Genomic DNA, 17,180 nt, shown 5'->3' with positions numbered 1-17,180 from the left:
CTGGAACCTATAGGACCCTGAACAGCTTCTACCCCCAAGCTATAAGACTGCTAAATAATTAGTTAAATAGTTGACCAAATAGCTAACCTGACTATCTGCATTGACCCCCTTTTGCACTAACTCTTTTGACTCATCACATGCTGCTACTGCTTATTATCTATACTGTTGCCTAGTCAATTTACCCCTACCTTTATGTACATATTTACCTCAATTACCTTGTACCGCTGCACATGGACTCGGTACTGGTACCCTGTGTGTATAGCGGAGTTATCGTTACTCATTGTGTAGTTATTCCTGCTGTTATTATTTTTCTATTTTTTTAAAAGCATATGACAAATAAAATGTGATTTGAATTGATTTGACAAAACTGTGCATGTAGAGTGGAAGTGCCAAAAACATCTGAAACTTGGGCAATAGGGCTATGTCAGGTGTTCTGAGACACTGCCGTCATCAGGGACACGCGTGTACTCTCCAAGGCCGTTGAGCCCATTTATTAATTTGCTAAATATTACAGGAGTCTACTGCATTCCAAGTGGAGGTGAAAGAGTTTAAATGGACCGCCAGTTAACCTAAACCATTGCTAGACTAGGCCCTTGTCTCTGGGGGCTGAGAGCAGAGGCGTCATGCCCATAGCGGGCACAGGGGAACGTGACCCCTAAGATTTGTACTGTTTCAAATAATAATCATTTCACATTATTTTTTGTTGTTGTTGTTTCTCTGTAATACCACTAGCCATCTAGGAATTTTATGAAGTAGGCTTTAGCTAGCCCAGATAGGTTCCCAATCTCCCAACCTCATAACTAACTACCAAGAAGCCATTTCAGGCTATCAAGTTAGAGTAGTTAGCTTGTCTAACTATCTTAGCTGGCATACCTGCAGGCAAGGTTGGTAGACTTGAGAAAAGCATGCAATAACTAAATGTACTGAATAAGACTCACATTCCTTTCAATCTTCTACCCAGATTTGAGCATTGATGCAGAAAAGCATATTTAGTTTCTTTAAAAACAGAACAATATACATATAAATATAAAATATAGAATTAAGCATAGCACTTATGGCTCTAGATTGTAGGAAAAAGCTGTTTCGGATTTGTATAAAATGCAAAAGGCCATCCTCATGTACTTTGTGACCCCTCAAATATTTGGGGTGCGTGATGTCCCTGGGTGAGAGAGTCTCTGGACTTTATGCCTTCCTCCCAAATCTGTCTTAAAGGCCCATTATCTTAGTAAACAAAAACCTTGACCTACTTATAACATGATCAATACCGTGGTGAAATTGATAACGCTAGCTACCAACTGCACTACTGGTTCAGCTGTACCACTGGTCATCAACTTTGGTAAAAAAAAAAATATTGTAAATTGCACCTAGTGAATGCCCAAAAATGCGTTCATGAAATGATCCAGACTCGCAAACAATAACTGTCTGAGACATTGCTCATTATATGACATTATAATAAAACAGTCTATATGCAAATAATAACTGAATCATAGCATGGTCGATTGCACGGAGTCGCCTTATGGCTCAGTTATTCTGTCTGGATAATTTTATAAACATTTACAAAATGTTGCCAACGCCTGACCCCGACAATCAGAAGCAGACACTACATTGAACTGTCGGAACCCCTTATAATCATTTGACTATATGGGAGGGGCTCCATAGCAACATAAAGGATAGCGGGTGCTGGGAAGAGATTCGGCACATAACATCCCGTCTACATCTGTGAAAATGCCGTTGGAATTGTATCTTGATCTGCACTCTCAGCCATGTCGCTCTGTGTTCATTTTTGCAAAGAAAACAAACATTCCGTTTGATTTCAAGTTTGTCGATCTGGCTACAGGTAGGCTACTGCGAGATATTTGGAATGTGATTTATAACGTTTATATTGAATATATAGTATTTATGTTGACGACTTCTACACAACAGAGTTTTGGTGTGTATAAAATATGTTCAAATATAGTGAAATTATATTCGAGGTAAATCAAAAAATAGATTATTTTGAAGCAAGCATTTTAGTAAATATGGGCCTACTGCAAATACAGTTAGGAAATAGCCTAGCCTATTATGAAAATGAAAGTTAGATTTTATATGTAGGCCATAAACTTCTAGGTGAAAACAATCAATTGCAAACTTTGAACATGTTACATAATGACCTTGTTTGTTTATTCAGAAGGTAATATCTAACTGGACCCAATAACTAGATAGAAGTCATGAAACATGAAAGACATACTGTATATGGAAACGTTTTTTCACCATAGATAATCATCATGCTATATGTGTAAATTCATTATAACAACAAAATAACTATATTTTCTTAAAAGTAATATTGGATAAATCAGTGTCACAATTGTTTTGCTCCTCAGGCCAGCAGTATGGGGAAGACTTCGGTAAGATCAGTGTGGTGAGAAAGGTTCCGGTCATGAGAGATGGAGACTTCATTCTTACAGAGAGGTAAAGTAGCCTACAGTAATCTACACAGAGAGACTTCCCACTGGGCACACACTGGTTGAATAAACATTTCAATGAAATTACTTTGAACCAACGTGGAATAGACGTTGAATTGACATCTGCCTAGTGGGTTACATGTTGACTCTACTTAGGTTTCTAGGGAGTTCCTTAAATTAATTGTATATCTCTCCTTATTTTTAGTGTTGCCATCCTGAAGTACCTGGCTGAAAAATTTGGCACCTCAGATTCAGACCACTGGTACCCAGCAGACCTGCAAAAGCGAGCCCGGGTCAACGAGTACCTGTCCTGGCAACACGCAGCCATGCGAGCCCATGGCTCAAAGGTGTTCTGGTTCAGGGTAAGATATAAACATCCAATATGTCCTGTAAGTGGAACTGCACTTAGAAAAAAAGCCTAAAAGGGTTCTTAGGCTGTCCCCATAGGAGGACCCTTTGAAGAACCCTTTTTGGTTCCAGGTAGAACCCTTTTGGTTTCAGGTTTGGTTCCGTTCCACAGAGGGTTCTACCTAGAACCAAAAAGGGTTCTCCTATGAGGACAGCCCAAGAACCCTTTAGGAAGCTTTTTTTGTAAGTGTGGACCTTGGCTGGTTATTGAACCATTTGTACACAAATCATTTCTTATGTAATAACTTAGTTAATGACTGAAGGAAATCATTAGCGTCGATCATTTAAGTCTATGGCATTGGTGAATAGACATTTTATCACTGGATTATTTTATTTAAATGTAGACACAGCGACATGACTCAGGTGCATAAAGTAAACAGCATAGTGGGTCAATTTCCGGAATAACTAAGAGCATTGAAGCGCGAGGCTCAACTTCTTTGTTGTTTTGGTGCCCTGGCTACCACACTGTGAACAGTGTTGCAACTTGCTAATTTCAATATCTCCGGTGCTGCTCGTGGCAACTTCATTTTGCTCAGTCTACCTTTAAACCATATTGAATAAGTATGGGTATAGACACAAGTGAAATGTAAAAAATATTTACATATTTTCAGGCAATAGTTCCCATCATAACTGGTTCAGACGTCCCTAAGGAGAAAATGGACTCCGCTATGGAGGACCTGACACTGTCTCTGAAGGTGTTTGAGGAGAAGTTCCTGGACAACAGACCCTTCATCATTGGGGAAAAGATCTCACTAGCAGACCTGGTGGCAATAGTAGAGATCATGCAGGTAACATAAAATTTGTAAAAAGTGAAAGGGTAGGGAAGAGTGAGTTGTGCATGATTTTGAAGTTATTGTGTGAGGGATTCTCTCACTAACTGTTGTAAATGTCCCTCCCAATGTCTTTGGTTGCAGATTTGCGCTGTACTTTCCCTGAAATGATATGGGTTTTCCTGTGTGTGCATGTTTTTCAGCCAGTTGGCACTGGTCTGGATTTGTTTGAGAACAGGCCCACTCTCAGTGCCTGGAGAGACAGGGTAAAAAAGGAGCTTGGCGAGGCTCTCTTTGACGAAGCTCACAAGACCATCATGGATGTGGCCAGCCTGCCTCAAACCTTTGAGAACAATGGAATGCTGGAATTTCTCAAGCCAAAGATACAGAAGATGTTCAACTAACTCATGATGAGAACATTTTGACCACCAAGTATTGTGTGACAATGCTTTTAATTTTTGTCTTAATTTTTGTATATCTTTGCACCTTTTATTAGCAACCTGAACTCAAGTTTAGACGTAACATACTAAACGCACATCCGATACTCCAATTAGTATGATATGTTATATTTCGTATTGTATGTATTAATTTGTGGAACTCCATCAACCATTTTGTGTGATATGTTACAAGTTACAATCTGTATGATATGTTACGGATTGCAATTCATACAATATGATACAAACTCGCAAATCGTATGATATGTTACGAATTCCAATTTGTTGTGGCTAACGTTAGCTAGGTGGCTAACGTTAACTAGGCTAGGGTTTAGGGGTTAAGGTTAGGGTTAAGGGAAGGGTTAGCTAACATGCTAAGTAGTTGCAAAGTAGCTAAAAAGTAGTAAGTTGTTGCAAAGTTGCTAATTATCTAAAATGCTAAAGTTGTACATGATGAGATTCAGAACACACAACCTTTGGGTTGCTAGACGTTCCCGTTATACGCCCATCCAGCCACCCTGACTAACCACCCTACTTTTTGCCTTAAGTAACCATCTGTCTTATGTTACCATACCAAATATAACATATCATACTAATTTGAGAGTCTCGGATATACATTTACTATGTTACGTCTAGTCTATGAGACCAAGTTGTTATTAGAATAAACACTTAATTTCTTGATAATAAATCAAATAAAATCTAAATGTGTCTTTTCCCAATTTTTTCGAATGATTTTTAATTCTTAAAAGAAATTAAACAATGGAATGTAAAGTACTATTTGGTGAGAGATGCAAAGGTTCTGCAGTCCAAAACCTGAAAGAAAATTATTTAAACTCTTCCCATTTTTCCAAAAAGGTTTAGTTCTAAAAAGAAAATGCCCAATTAACAATAGAATGTAAAGTACTATTTGATGAGATATGCAAAAGTCCAAAACCTGAAAGAACATTCTTCAAACTCTTCCCATTTCATTTACAGTGCCTAGTGAAAGTCCACACATCCCTTGCACAGTTTTCACCTTTTGCTGCCTTAATAAAATGATGCAGATCTAAAAAAGGAAAAAATTGGATTTTAGTGGATTTTTTCCCTGCTTTCTACACAACCTGCTTCACATTAACAAAGTGACATTTATAGAAAATGTTCTTAGTTAATAAAAATATTAAAGAAAGATGTCTTGCATAAGATTGCATATGTCTTCACACTCCAGAGTTAATATTTGGTGCAAGCGCCTTTGGCAGAAATTACAGCTGTGAATCATTTTGAATAAGATTCTACCAAATCTGCACAACTCTGCACAACTCTATCCATTGTTTTTGTTAAAATTGCTCCAGCTCAGTAAATCTGGTTGGGAATCATTGATGGACAGCCATAATCAAATTTTGCCTCTGATTGTCAAGCAGATTCAAGTCAGGACTGCTACTGGTCAACTCAGGAACACTCAGCACCATGCTGGTATGTCTTTGGCATTAACATTTGTGTAATTGTCCCTCTGAAAAATAAAACTGACATTGAAATAGTGTAGACTTTCACTTGGCACTGTACATAAAGCCACACTCCTTAATTTGTGCAAATCATCATTAAGAAAATACATAAAAAATATAACAAGACAAATAAAGCCAATACATGCACTGCTACTTAAAAGTAAAATACTATGAAACCCAGTACACCTAAGCATAAAAAGCCAACAACAGCAGTAGCAAAAAGGGATTTTACAACAAAAGAATTAGCACTTGCTTGTAATATCTGGCAATGACAAACATTAAGTATATTGTGACATAATACACTGTCCTGAAGAACTGAAAAGGAGACAATGTATTAAAACTCAAAAGCATATCAAGCTGCCCCAGTTTCTCCACTCAGGCTTTTGCTTGATGCATTTGATGCCTTGGTACTGTAGAAAAGAGCCAAGAGTTTCTCCCTCAGGTTCTTATTGGAGATAGTCAAGAGAACGCCTGATGCTATGCAATAGAAGGAGTAACCCAGCAGGAGTGAGTTAATGCTAATGTCAGAGCCATATAGTTTAGAGAGATAGAACAGGGAGATGGTGGTCAGAGTGGTTATGTAGACGCCCACCAGGGCCACAGTAAGCTTGCACACCAGCAGGTAGGAATCAGCACTCTGAACATCGGTCTTGTTCTTTCTCATCTCCAGCGTGTGTTTGCAGAGATGGACCACCAGTCTGATGGAGGAGGGAACCATCACCATCACAGGTAACGGAGCCAGGTAGCAGATGAAGACTAGTACATAAAGGTTCACGTTGATCCAAGTGGGGAATAGAGGTGTCTTAATCACGCAGGTGGTGTTCTTTGTCACAGGTGTTACGTATGACTCGTTACGGTAATTAAGGGAGAAGAAGGGGGAAAACATCACACAGGAGTTCAGGAAGGTCACTGCAAGAGCCACGTTGATGATCGGTGAGATGTTTGTCTTGATCTTAGCGAACAGCTCAGAGGTGAAGTTGACCACCTTCACACAATAGAGGACACTCAGCCAGGCGATGGACCAGAAGCTCAAACAGCTGCTGCTCAGCCACACATACAACATGGCACAGAAGAACATGGGTAGATCATCCCAACACAACACCCCACGCCATGTAGTGACTACGATGCCAAAGGTGGAGAGGTGCAGGAAAACATTGCCCAGGGAGATAGTGGAGATGATCAGTCCCACAGTCTGGACACCACCAGCCTTCCACTGCTGGAACACGGTTGTTATCAAGTTGAAGGTGTTCCATAGCACTCCAATAATGACCAGGACAGCTATACCATACAGCTGGACTTCATGTTGTCCAAAACCCATAGTTATAACCAGAGGAGAACGAATTCCTCTTTGTTATGAAGCAGAGTATTATCCACATAACATTTTATAGAGAAAATGAGTATTCCTATGCAAATCTGTTTCTGTGAGTAATGACTCTCTGAGATAATGTAAATGAGGGACAATGCTGATTGATGGTAGGGCATGGCCATTCCACAGCAGAATTTGAAAACACAAATTAGCCATGAGGAAGACAAGTCACGTTATTCATGCCCATTTGGCTTTTATGAAAAGCATGCATGAAGTATACATTGACTAGAATGTAGACTATTACTGGATTTGCAATGCTATAACCAGATACAGATTAAATTGAAGATGGAGGGAGGGAGTAGGGATGCAAGATAGTCAATACTTGTATCATCTCAACCACTCTCATTGTCCCTACTGAGGATAAATATGACATTTTACTTACTGTCTGCCTTGCCACTGTCCATCGAGCCATGGTTTTTGTTTACAGATCAGACAGTCATTTACTTACAAGCGTCTTCTGGGGCTGGTTTTACATTTTTAAACCATGGAAATTATATGTATTTTTTTTTCCTTTGCCTGATGAGGCTGGATGTATTTCCTTATTCAAATCCATTATGTATTTCATTTGTACAAATTAGCTTATTCAAAATGAAGTTTTGTGCTTTTCATCCTGTTTCAATGTCATGTAATTCACAATGCAAATGTTTTTGAGCCCATAGTCTCTTTTCTCCAGATTTTATATTTTTCTCAGGCGTAATTGCACAAGCAATTTTAATGTCACACAATAACAAAAACGAAATATATTGAACTACAGTGAAACTAAAGCTAGTATGTGACACAATTATATAGTCCTCCTTTTCAAGCTCCTGTGGTGGCCAAATACATCCAATTCCTTTCCATACTAATTATTTACTGCTATCTAGAGTTTAAAATGATTTCTTGATTGGGCACCAAATCAGGAAACTTGTTTGGCACAACTTTCCCCCCAAAGAAACTGTCACTCATACTGCATAAAAAAACATCAAGCCTACTGTAGCCTATATCATATCTGGACTAGGATGCAGTGCACATCTTCACAATCAAGTTAAGTGGTCAGATACAGCCATGCCCAGATACAATTACTTCCTTCATAGGGATATGTGACCCTTTGATTTGCAAATACTGATAGTGACAGAAATCTTCATTTAATCTAATTTATCGGTATACCCCATGGCAGGCCTACTTCATATGTTAGTCTTTAAATCATATGAATGCATTCCTGTAATTTTCATGTAATAAATTTCAAAGTAGCAAATAACATAAAACAATAGACAAACGCTACTTTGTTCCAGCTTTGGCTGCACAACAGGGATACATGCATAATGCCATACAACAACGATGACTGGACCAGTCTTGAATTTCACAGACGTAGAATATTGTTTGGTCAATGGAACTGAAACCGCTCCAAGCAGATGTACATGTGATCACTGACCCACACAGGGAGGAGAAGAACCAGTATGAGTCAGAAGAAAGAGATTCACTCTCTCAGACAATATCCAAAATGCCTTGTAAACGGCTAAATATATGTGAGTATGAAACACATAAACTGGTCCGAATACAAAGTGTAAGGCTGGGATCACTGAAATGGACATTTAACGGAGTCATACTGATGTTCATCTGGTGAGTATTCTGCAGAATGATTCAGTTTGCGGTAATAACGGTAGTAGACAAGGAACGCCCACGCATCTTGATCAAGAATGTGTGCATGAAAATAAAGTATGAATGTTATTATAGATAACGAATACATTCTGAAATAATGATTTATTACTTTTATCAATTGTATTAACAATTTATTTTTATGTGTTTACCATCCATCTTCTAGCCATACCAATAATATTTCAAAATTAATGTTATTATAGATAATGAATACATTCTAAAATAATGATGTATTACTTTTATCAATTGTATTTACTATTTTTATTTTTTTATTTACCATCCAACTTTTGTAGCCATACCAATAGTATTTAAAATCTATCAGGGACACATAAAAGTAATTTACTCCAATTTGCAACATTCTATAATAAAATACTGTTTTACATTGTAGCATTGTAATGTTCTGGAACAAGGAGTACCAAGAACACGACTATGTGGTCAGCTCTGTTACTGCTAAGGTCAAGGGAGTGGCCATGACCAGCTTGCCAGATGTTGGTGATATAGTGTGGGATGTTGTAGATTACAGTGGGCCATCACAGGTGTGTGTGTGCGTTCATACGTGTGTGTTTTACGAATCTTCTTGTTCTATTATCGTATATTATACACATATTATATTTGTATTATACATGCATATATTTGTACATTGGTTCTGACTTTCTATACATTTGTTGGACTTTCTGTTTAAGGGAAAGAATTCATTTTTCGTGGTGACCAATGTCATTGTTACAAAAAATCAAAGGCAAGGAAAATGCCCTGAGGTAGAGTGCCAGTAGGACGTCCCTACCCAATTCCTGTAAATGATAATGTCTTATATCACTTCTATTAACCACACTATTTGATGACTAGAACCAACTCATCTCCCAGGAGTCTTTGTATTACAGGTCCCTCCTTACGGAAAAGTGTGTTGGACAGACAAGGACTGCGTGAAGGGGTTCTGGGATCAGAACAGCCACGGTACAACTACAGCTGTCTACAACTTTTCTCCTGATCCTTCTCCTCTGTTTGTGTCATCTCTATCTGGTTAGACCATTAGTTCTTGCAAGGAGGGGAGGAATTTGTCCCTGATGTGTTGAGGTTTCAGATGGTCAGCTCTGTTCTCTCTGTCTTCACTGTAGGCAGATACATTCTGGTTATGTAAAGGTTGCACAGTAGTAGTAGTAAACATGTAGACACATGATAATAGAAAAGCTAAGACAATTTTTGTTATTATTTGTCATGTGAACCATATAATAGTTCAAATTGAACTCATTCTAAATTCCACATTTTGCTTACCTTTCAGGGGTTCAGACAGGTGCATGTGTGAAGTTTGATGTAACACAGAAAACATGTGAGGTGTCTACATGGTGCCCCATAGAGACCAAGAAAAAGCCCCCCAAGTAAATAAGCTCACTATTGTTTGTATTCTCATTATCAGTATGTGTGCCTGCCTTCCCCCTCTCATCATGTTCAGTGTGATTTGACTTGCAGTCTCTGCAGAGTTTAGTTACTCAGTAAATCAAGTCATCTTCACTTCTACATAGACCACTGCCTGACAGCTATATTTATACTTTAGTTCCTCTAATGTGGAGGAAGCTCACCACATTACTGCTGCATGAGTGTATAGTCAAATATGATGAGGAACATTGTTTCAAAGTAGTTTCACAACAACTTTGGAATGAAAATGAAGGGCTCTATTCAATTGTGGAAGTTCAGCTTTGCAGCGTGATTGAAATTTAAATGCAATGTTCCCGTTTTAGCAGAGACTACGTTCACGGTAAACGCTGCATGTCGGCTCAACCTGAAATTACCTTTACATTTCTATCACGGAATCTGTAACACTTCAGCTTTAAAGACTGAATAGAGCCCTAAACCATCAGCTGTAAAAACATGTTTTTTTCACAACTATGCTTCAATAGTGCAATTGATGACTGCTCTGACATCTAGGCCTGCTCTCTTGGCATCAGCTGAGAACTTCACAGTCCTCATCAAGAACAACATCAGATTCCCAAACTTTAACTTTATTAGGTGAGACTGCCCAATTGAATGTGAATAGATTTTTATTTTTAGCTTGCACACCACAGTTAAGTATGTTATATAAATTATATTCAGAATAACCTTCACCACCCCACCTTTACATACTCAAAGGGTCACAAAAAACAGAATTACATGAATTCATAAACAGATGGAAAACGAGCACCGTCTTTACATTCAGCTGATCTTACTAATGTGTGTTTGTCTCACAGAAGGAACATCCTCCCTGAGATGACGGACAGCTACCTGAAGCACTGCCAATTTAACAGGCGTACAGACCCCTGGTGCCCCATCTTCCGCCTCGGGGACATTGTGTTGGAGGCCAGAGAGAACTTCTCAGAGATGGCAGTTGAGGTGGGCTGCTCTGTTAGAAGGAATTTCTCAAATAACCACAAACTTACCCTATGACTCTCAATTATGTATGTATGTAACTGATGTCTGCATCTATTTGGCATTGCACATACTAGCAGTTCATAACGTTGGACATATTTGATTACTTAATGAATTACAGAATGAAATCCCCTTAATTACTTCAGATGTGAGAGGGTTTACATGATTGTCAGGTAAGGTTGATCTAAAACAAGTTGAGTAGATCATCTTCACCATGCTCTCTCACCAAAGGGTGGCGTCATTGGGATTCAAATTAAGTGGGATTGTAATCTGGACGGGTTCTTGCGGAACTGTCTGCCCAAATACTCCTTCCGCCGGCTGGATGAGAAGGAGAGCAACAGAACTCTGTACCCTGGTCTCAACTTCAGGTAATTGTGACTGGTCTTGTTCTTTAGGCCAAATGTCATAGACCATACATGGCCAGTTGACCCATTTCAAATGAGATTATGGAAAGCTGTCAATCTATGCTGGAATAGGCATTTGTAATTGTAGATATCGGAGCATCCAGATATTACAGTGTAACATTGTTTTTTTACAGTTTTATAACTACATGTGTTGGCAGGTTTGCCAGATATCAGACAGAGAAAGGTGTTGGGGAGAGAACCCTGTTTAAAGCGTTTGGGATCAGGTTTGATGTCATGGTGTTTGGAAAGGTTTGTATGACTCATTAAGTCTTATCATTCAAACCTGCAATAATGATGATGGTAATCTTATGAATGAGCATATATTATTCTAATGAAGCATGAATCAGATTAATACAAATGGTCATTTATCATGTGTGTTCTTTTAAAGGCAGGAAAATTCAGCATAATCCAACTGATCATCTACATTGGATCAACTCTATCCTATTATGCACTGGTGAGCTTTATTCAGATGTTTTTATTCAACTTTTTTTGAAATTCAACATTTAAACAGGCAAAGATGCCTACATTGACTGTGACTTTCCCCAGACCACTTTATTCATTGACTGGCTCATTGGGACCAGCTGCTTCTCTAAAGAAGCCAGACAGAACTACTCAGAGAAAAAGGTTGAATCTGTTCAGGACAGACAACAGGTAGGAGTGGGATGGCATTCCCCACTGGGGATTATACATGCCCTCAAATCCACAGCAACATTTGCATTCCCATTGACTGAATGTTGGATGTAAATATGTGGTGAGACGCTGAACAATGGCACTATTCTTCTTCTGTGTTCCAGTGCATTCTCTGTGTCTCGTTTGTGGACGAGAACCATATAAGAGTGGTGAAAAGATCACATAGGAAAAGTTTACAACAAGTGAAGCCCATGTCCGTTCACCCATTCAAGGTTAGCATAATTGTGTTTTCCCAAATGTAGTGCCATTCTCACCCCCAGATACAGTAGATACTCCCTTTTACAGTGGGGGGAAAAAAGTATTTGATCCCCTGCTGATTTTGTACGTTTGCCCACTGACAAATAAATGACCAGTCTATAATTTTAATGGTAGCTTTATTTGAACAGTGAGAGACAGAATAACAACAACAAAAAATCCAGAAAAAACGCATGTCAAAAATGTTATAAATTGATTTGCATTTTAATGAGGGAAATAAGTATTTGACCCCTCTGCAAAACATGACTTAGTGGCAAAGCGTGGCAAAACCCTTGTTGGCAATCAGAGGTCAGACGTTTCTTGTAGTTGACCACCAGGTTTGCACACATCTCAGGAGGGATTTTGTCCCACTCTTCTTTGCAGATCTTCTCCAAGTCATTAAGGTTTCGAGGCTGACGTTTGGCAACTCGAACCTTTAGCTCCCTCCACAGATTTTCTATGGGATTAAGGTCTTGAGACTGGCTAGGCCACTCCAGGACCTTAATGTGCTTCTTCTTGAGCCACTCATTTGTTGCCTTGGCCGTGTGTTTTGGGTCATTGTCATGCTGGAATACCCATCCACGACCCATTTTCAATGCCCTGGCTGAGGGAAGGAGGTTCTCACCCAAGATTTGACGGTACATGGCCCCGTCCATCATCCCTTTGATGCGGTGAAGTTGTCCTGTCCCCTTAGCAGAAAAACACCCCCAAAGCATAATGTTTCCACCTCCATGTTTGACGGTGGGGATGGTGTTCTTGGGGTCATAGGCAGCATTCCTCCTCCTCGAAACACGGCGAGTTGAGTTGATGCCAAAGAGCTCCATTTTGGTCTCATCTGACCACAATACTTTCACCCAGTTGTCCTCTGAATCATTCAGATGTTCATTGGCAAACTTCAGACGGGCATGTATATGTGCTTTCTTGAGCAGGGAGACCTTGCGGACGCTGCAGGATTTCAGTCCTTCACGGCGTAGTGTGTTACCAATTGTTTTCTTGGTGACTATGGTCCCAGCTGCCTTGAGATCATTGACAAGATCCTCCCGTGTAGTTCTGGGCTGATTCCTCACTGTTCTCATGATCATTGCAACTCCACGAGGTGAGATCTTGCATGGAGCCCCAGGCAGAGGGAGATTGACAGTTCTTTTGTGTTTCTTCCATTTGCGAATAATCGCACCAACTGTTGTCACCTTCTCACCAAGCTGCTTGGCGATGGTCTTGTAGCCCATTCCAGCCTTGTGTAGGTCTACAATCTTGTCCCTGACATCCTTGGAGACCTCTTTGGTCTTGACCATGGTGGAGAGTTTGGAATCTGATTGATTGATTGCTTCTGTGGACAGGTGTCTTTTATACAGGTAAAAAGGTGAGATTAGGAGCACTCCCTTTAAGAGTGTGCTCCTAATCTCAGCTCGTTACCTGTATAAAAGACATCTGGGTGCCAGAAATCTTTCTGATTGAGAGGGGATCAAATACTTATTTCCCTCATTAAAATGCAAATCAATTTATAACATTTTTGACATGCGTTTTCAGGATTTTGTTGTTGTTATTCTGTCTCTCACTGTTCAAATAAACCTACCATTAAAATTATAGACTGACCATTTCTTCGTCAGTGGGCAAACGTACAAAATCAGCAGGGGATCAAATACTTTTTTCCCTCACTGTAAGCTCACTTTATGTTACCCTTCTCTTGTCTTTTACACAGTTACTAAGCAAGGTAAACTATTGTATATAAGTACATATGACTACTGTAATATGTATGTATTGCACTCTTGTTGTCAGGACGACATAAGGCACCTGAGTGCCATGGCTGGTGTATTGCAGAAAGGGCACATCATCGACAAGCAGCCCCAGGCTCTCTCTCGGCCCAGCCGTCCAGCCTGGTGTCTGTGTGGCTGCTGCCTCCCCTCCACCCCTCCCCAGGAGCAGCTGTGCTGCAGGATGAGCAGAGGTCGCTGCATCACCACCTCTTCCCTGTTTGAACAGCTGGTGCTGAGTCGGCCCTTGCTGGAGGCAGTGTTGCTGTACAGAGAACCCCTTTGTGAGCTGACCGAGGGGGAGCAGTGGACCACCGCCCTGCGTCACTGCGCCTACATTCAGTATATCACCTGGAGAATTGGGGCCCCACCCAGAGAAAGCCTCCCTGTCATACCCAGTTGTAGTGTGTGGAGAATCAGAGAGGAATACTCCAGCCAAGATGGAGAGTACACTGGCATGAGACCCAGCAGAACTACTTCTCCCCAGTCCAGCCCTAACACATAGCTTTAGGGAAGAGGGAGAGTCAGTGCTTTAGAAAGCAGTGTTCTACATAGAAGCTCCATCAGAGACTGGTCCTCATCATGTAGCAGCTGTATCATGCATTTGTACTGGTGTATTTGTCTAATCTTCCATTCTGTATTAAGGTTAACATTTTCAACTTGATCATTATCCTCGCCTGTAGATATTGTGTTTATCCATCCCACTGTCTAGAGACCCTGAATGATGAAGAGGGCTCCCAAGTGGCGCAGCGGTCTAAGGCACTGCATCTCAGTGCTAGAGGCGTCACTACAGACCCTGGTTTTAATCCAGGCTGTATCACAATCGGCCGTGATTGGGAGTCCCATAGGGCGGCGCACAATTGGCCCAGCGTCTTCGGGTTTGGCCGGGGTAGGCCGTCATTGTGAATAATTTGTTCTTAACTGACTTGCCTAGTTAAATTAAAGGTACAATACATTTTAAAAAATGTATTTAAAAAAATAAAATAAAAAATATTGCGGAAGATCCATTATCTTAGATGACAATGAACTGGAGCTAACTGGAGAAGGGAATTGTGTTATCATTTTGTTGACTCTCTGCAGACATGTAACCTATTTCAATTATTTTTTATATTGAACAGATCTTTTTTACCATGTGCAATAAATGTAATTTGGAAAAAATTGTTGACTTGATGATAATGTAATTTCACATCTTCTCCAGTTCTTGTGTGCATACAATAGTACATACCGTTTTTATGGATCCATTGTAGTCGATGTACAGTAGTTTTATTATGCCTCTACTCAGATGAGTTAGATTTGTGAAATGAGCCAGGGTCAGTTGCAGTAGAGATTTTAGCATGTAAATCTAGGTGTCACAAGCATCAGAATGAGTAGACCAAGGTGCAGCGTGGAATATGTTCATCTTGTAGTTTAATGCGAAAGAATGAAGACTTTACAAATTAAACAAAAAATGACAGCAGACAGTTCCGTCAGGTACTTACAACTAAACGGAAAAACAACTACCCACAAAAAACAAAGGAAAAACAGGCTGCCTAAGTATGGCTTCCAATCAGAGACAACGATGGACACCTGCCTCTGATTGGAAACCATACCCGGCCAAAACATAGAACACAAAACATAGAATGCCTACCCACCTATCACACCCTGGCCTAGCTAAACAGAGCTCTCCTAGGTCAGAGCGTGACACTAGGTGGGGCAACAAAAAAAAAATGTTGATGTGGGATGCATGCCAGCAAAGCCACTACAAAACACTAAACAATACATTAATTGCACTATAACGGTGACAAAACGGTGCCCACAAACTGGCCTACATAGAGCTGTCTCAACAGCAGAGTCCCAACAGCAGTCCCAACACCTTACCACTGCTACACCTGGCTATCAGGGGAGCCTAGTCCGGCAATGAAACAGTTCATTCAGCCTCATTTACTGCCTTTTTATAAAACATAGCTGATATGGCTGACTTGCTTTAACAAATGTGGTTTCTACTGACAATTGAGATGTACAAACTATGGCATAAGGGGATGACAATCGGATAAGAGGCAATCCGCAATTTCAATAAAGACATTGAGCGAGCTAGGACGGACGTTGTCAATATAACTATTTGCTCGGCACTTTTGAAAGGTACAGCGACAGAATTCAGAACATGGGCCGTTCTTACAGTATTTTCCCTGTACACCAAGTCAGAACCATAAGATAAATAACGGGGCATATAAGCTGACAATGAAAGCTCTTACAATATTTGATGATTACATTTCTCTAAACACAGGCTATAGGCTAATTAAGAGGGGAAAAGGGACCAAATTATTAGCGTGAGGCACATGGGCTACTAACAATTTACTAAACAACATATGCTTAGTAACGTTATTACTTTCTTAGCTACAGTACACATATCTCCCTGGCATATTACATCATTTATGCAGCAGAATACAATACATTTTTGGACTTCAAAACCACTCGTTGAAATTTGCGATTTCTAACTTGTTGTGTAATGTTTATGTCCAATGGCCGATGAGCACCGATAAGTTTTATCTATAATTTCTCTTCATTATTTATCTTTATCTTTCAAGGATTAAAAAGGATTTGGCAGTAGATTGTCAACTTGACTCATGATGATGACTGCTAGCTAAGATTTTGAAAGTATGATGTTGACATGATCAGTCCAGTCAAAGCTACTGCACATATAATGCGATTGGACGTCATTTTATCTGTGGCCAATGACCTTGAGTCTTCTTGGATGGGCACTTCTAATGTCAGCAGCCAAAGGGCTAGAATGTTTGAGGACTCCCCTTACACTTCACGGTGACGTAGTTTCCCCACGAGTGACATAACACTGAGCCAATCACGGCACAACACTACGTATTTTCTGCTGGCTTGCCCCACCACCACAGAAAGCACTGAGCTAGGCTGTAACACCTACATTTTGGAGCTGCCTTACTCAAGAAAACAAAAAGAGACCATGTTTGTATGCAGCTTTCTTAACTCAATGATAAACTCAGCAAAACAAGAAATGTCCTCTCACTGTCAACTGCGTTTATCTTCAGCAAACTTAACATGTGTAAATATTTGTATGAACATAACAAGATTCAACAACTGAGACATAAACTGAATAAGTTCCACAGACATGTGACTAACAGAAATGGAATAATGTGTCCCTGAACAAAGGGGGAGGTCAAAA

General features: G+C 39.9%; 3 protein-coding genes across 4 annotated transcripts; 2 read left to right on the top strand and 1 right to left on the bottom strand.

The window, feature by feature from the left end:
• Positions 1–1,676: 1,676 nt before the first annotated feature.
• On the top strand, positions 1,677–4,252 carry gstt1a (glutathione S-transferase theta 1a). Its single transcript, XM_029717399.1, has 5 exons — positions 1,677–1,837; positions 2,361–2,448; positions 2,647–2,803; positions 3,461–3,637; positions 3,823–4,252. The coding sequence occupies exons 1-5, from the start codon at positions 1,726–1,728 to the stop codon at positions 4,021–4,023; spliced, it is 735 nt and encodes a 244-aa protein (XP_029573259.1). The 5' UTR covers positions 1,677–1,725; the 3' UTR covers positions 4,024–4,252.
• A 1,631-nt stretch (positions 4,253–5,883) lies between these two features.
• LOC115164077 (taste receptor type 2 member 40-like) lies at positions 5,884–6,862 on the bottom strand. Its single transcript, XM_029716191.1, has one exon. It carries the CDS (start codon positions 6,847–6,849, stop codon positions 5,884–5,886), a length of 966 nt encoding a protein of 321 aa, XP_029572051.1. The 5' UTR covers positions 6,850–6,862.
• A 42-nt stretch (positions 6,863–6,904) lies between these two features.
• Positions 6,905–14,831, top strand: LOC115164676 (P2X purinoceptor 4-like). Of its 2 annotated transcripts, XM_029717397.1 has the most exons (13): positions 6,905–8,496; positions 8,921–9,068; positions 9,216–9,287; positions 9,411–9,483; positions 9,809–9,905; positions 10,453–10,533; positions 10,752–10,893; positions 11,161–11,297; positions 11,492–11,582; positions 11,722–11,787; positions 11,880–11,984; positions 12,128–12,235; positions 14,034–14,831. In XM_029717397.1, exons 1-13 carry the CDS (start codon positions 8,264–8,266, stop codon positions 14,511–14,513), a joined length of 1,833 nt encoding a protein of 610 aa, XP_029573257.1. In that variant the 5' UTR covers positions 6,905–8,263; the 3' UTR covers positions 14,514–14,831. The 2 variants fall into 2 exon arrangements, with proteins under 2 accessions (XP_029573257.1, XP_029573258.1); XM_029717398.1 differs by lacking the exon at positions 11,880–11,984.
• Positions 14,832–17,180: the final 2,349 nt, after the last annotated feature.

Source organism: Salmo trutta, chromosome 27, assembly GCF_901001165.1.
Source record: "Salmo trutta chromosome 27, fSalTru1.1, whole genome shotgun sequence".
In the NCBI taxonomy this organism is placed as follows: domain Eukaryota; kingdom Metazoa; phylum Chordata; class Actinopteri; order Salmoniformes; family Salmonidae; genus Salmo; species Salmo trutta.
The sequence above is the reverse complement of the archived record's forward strand: the minus strand, read 5'-3'. Positions and strand labels throughout refer to the sequence as shown.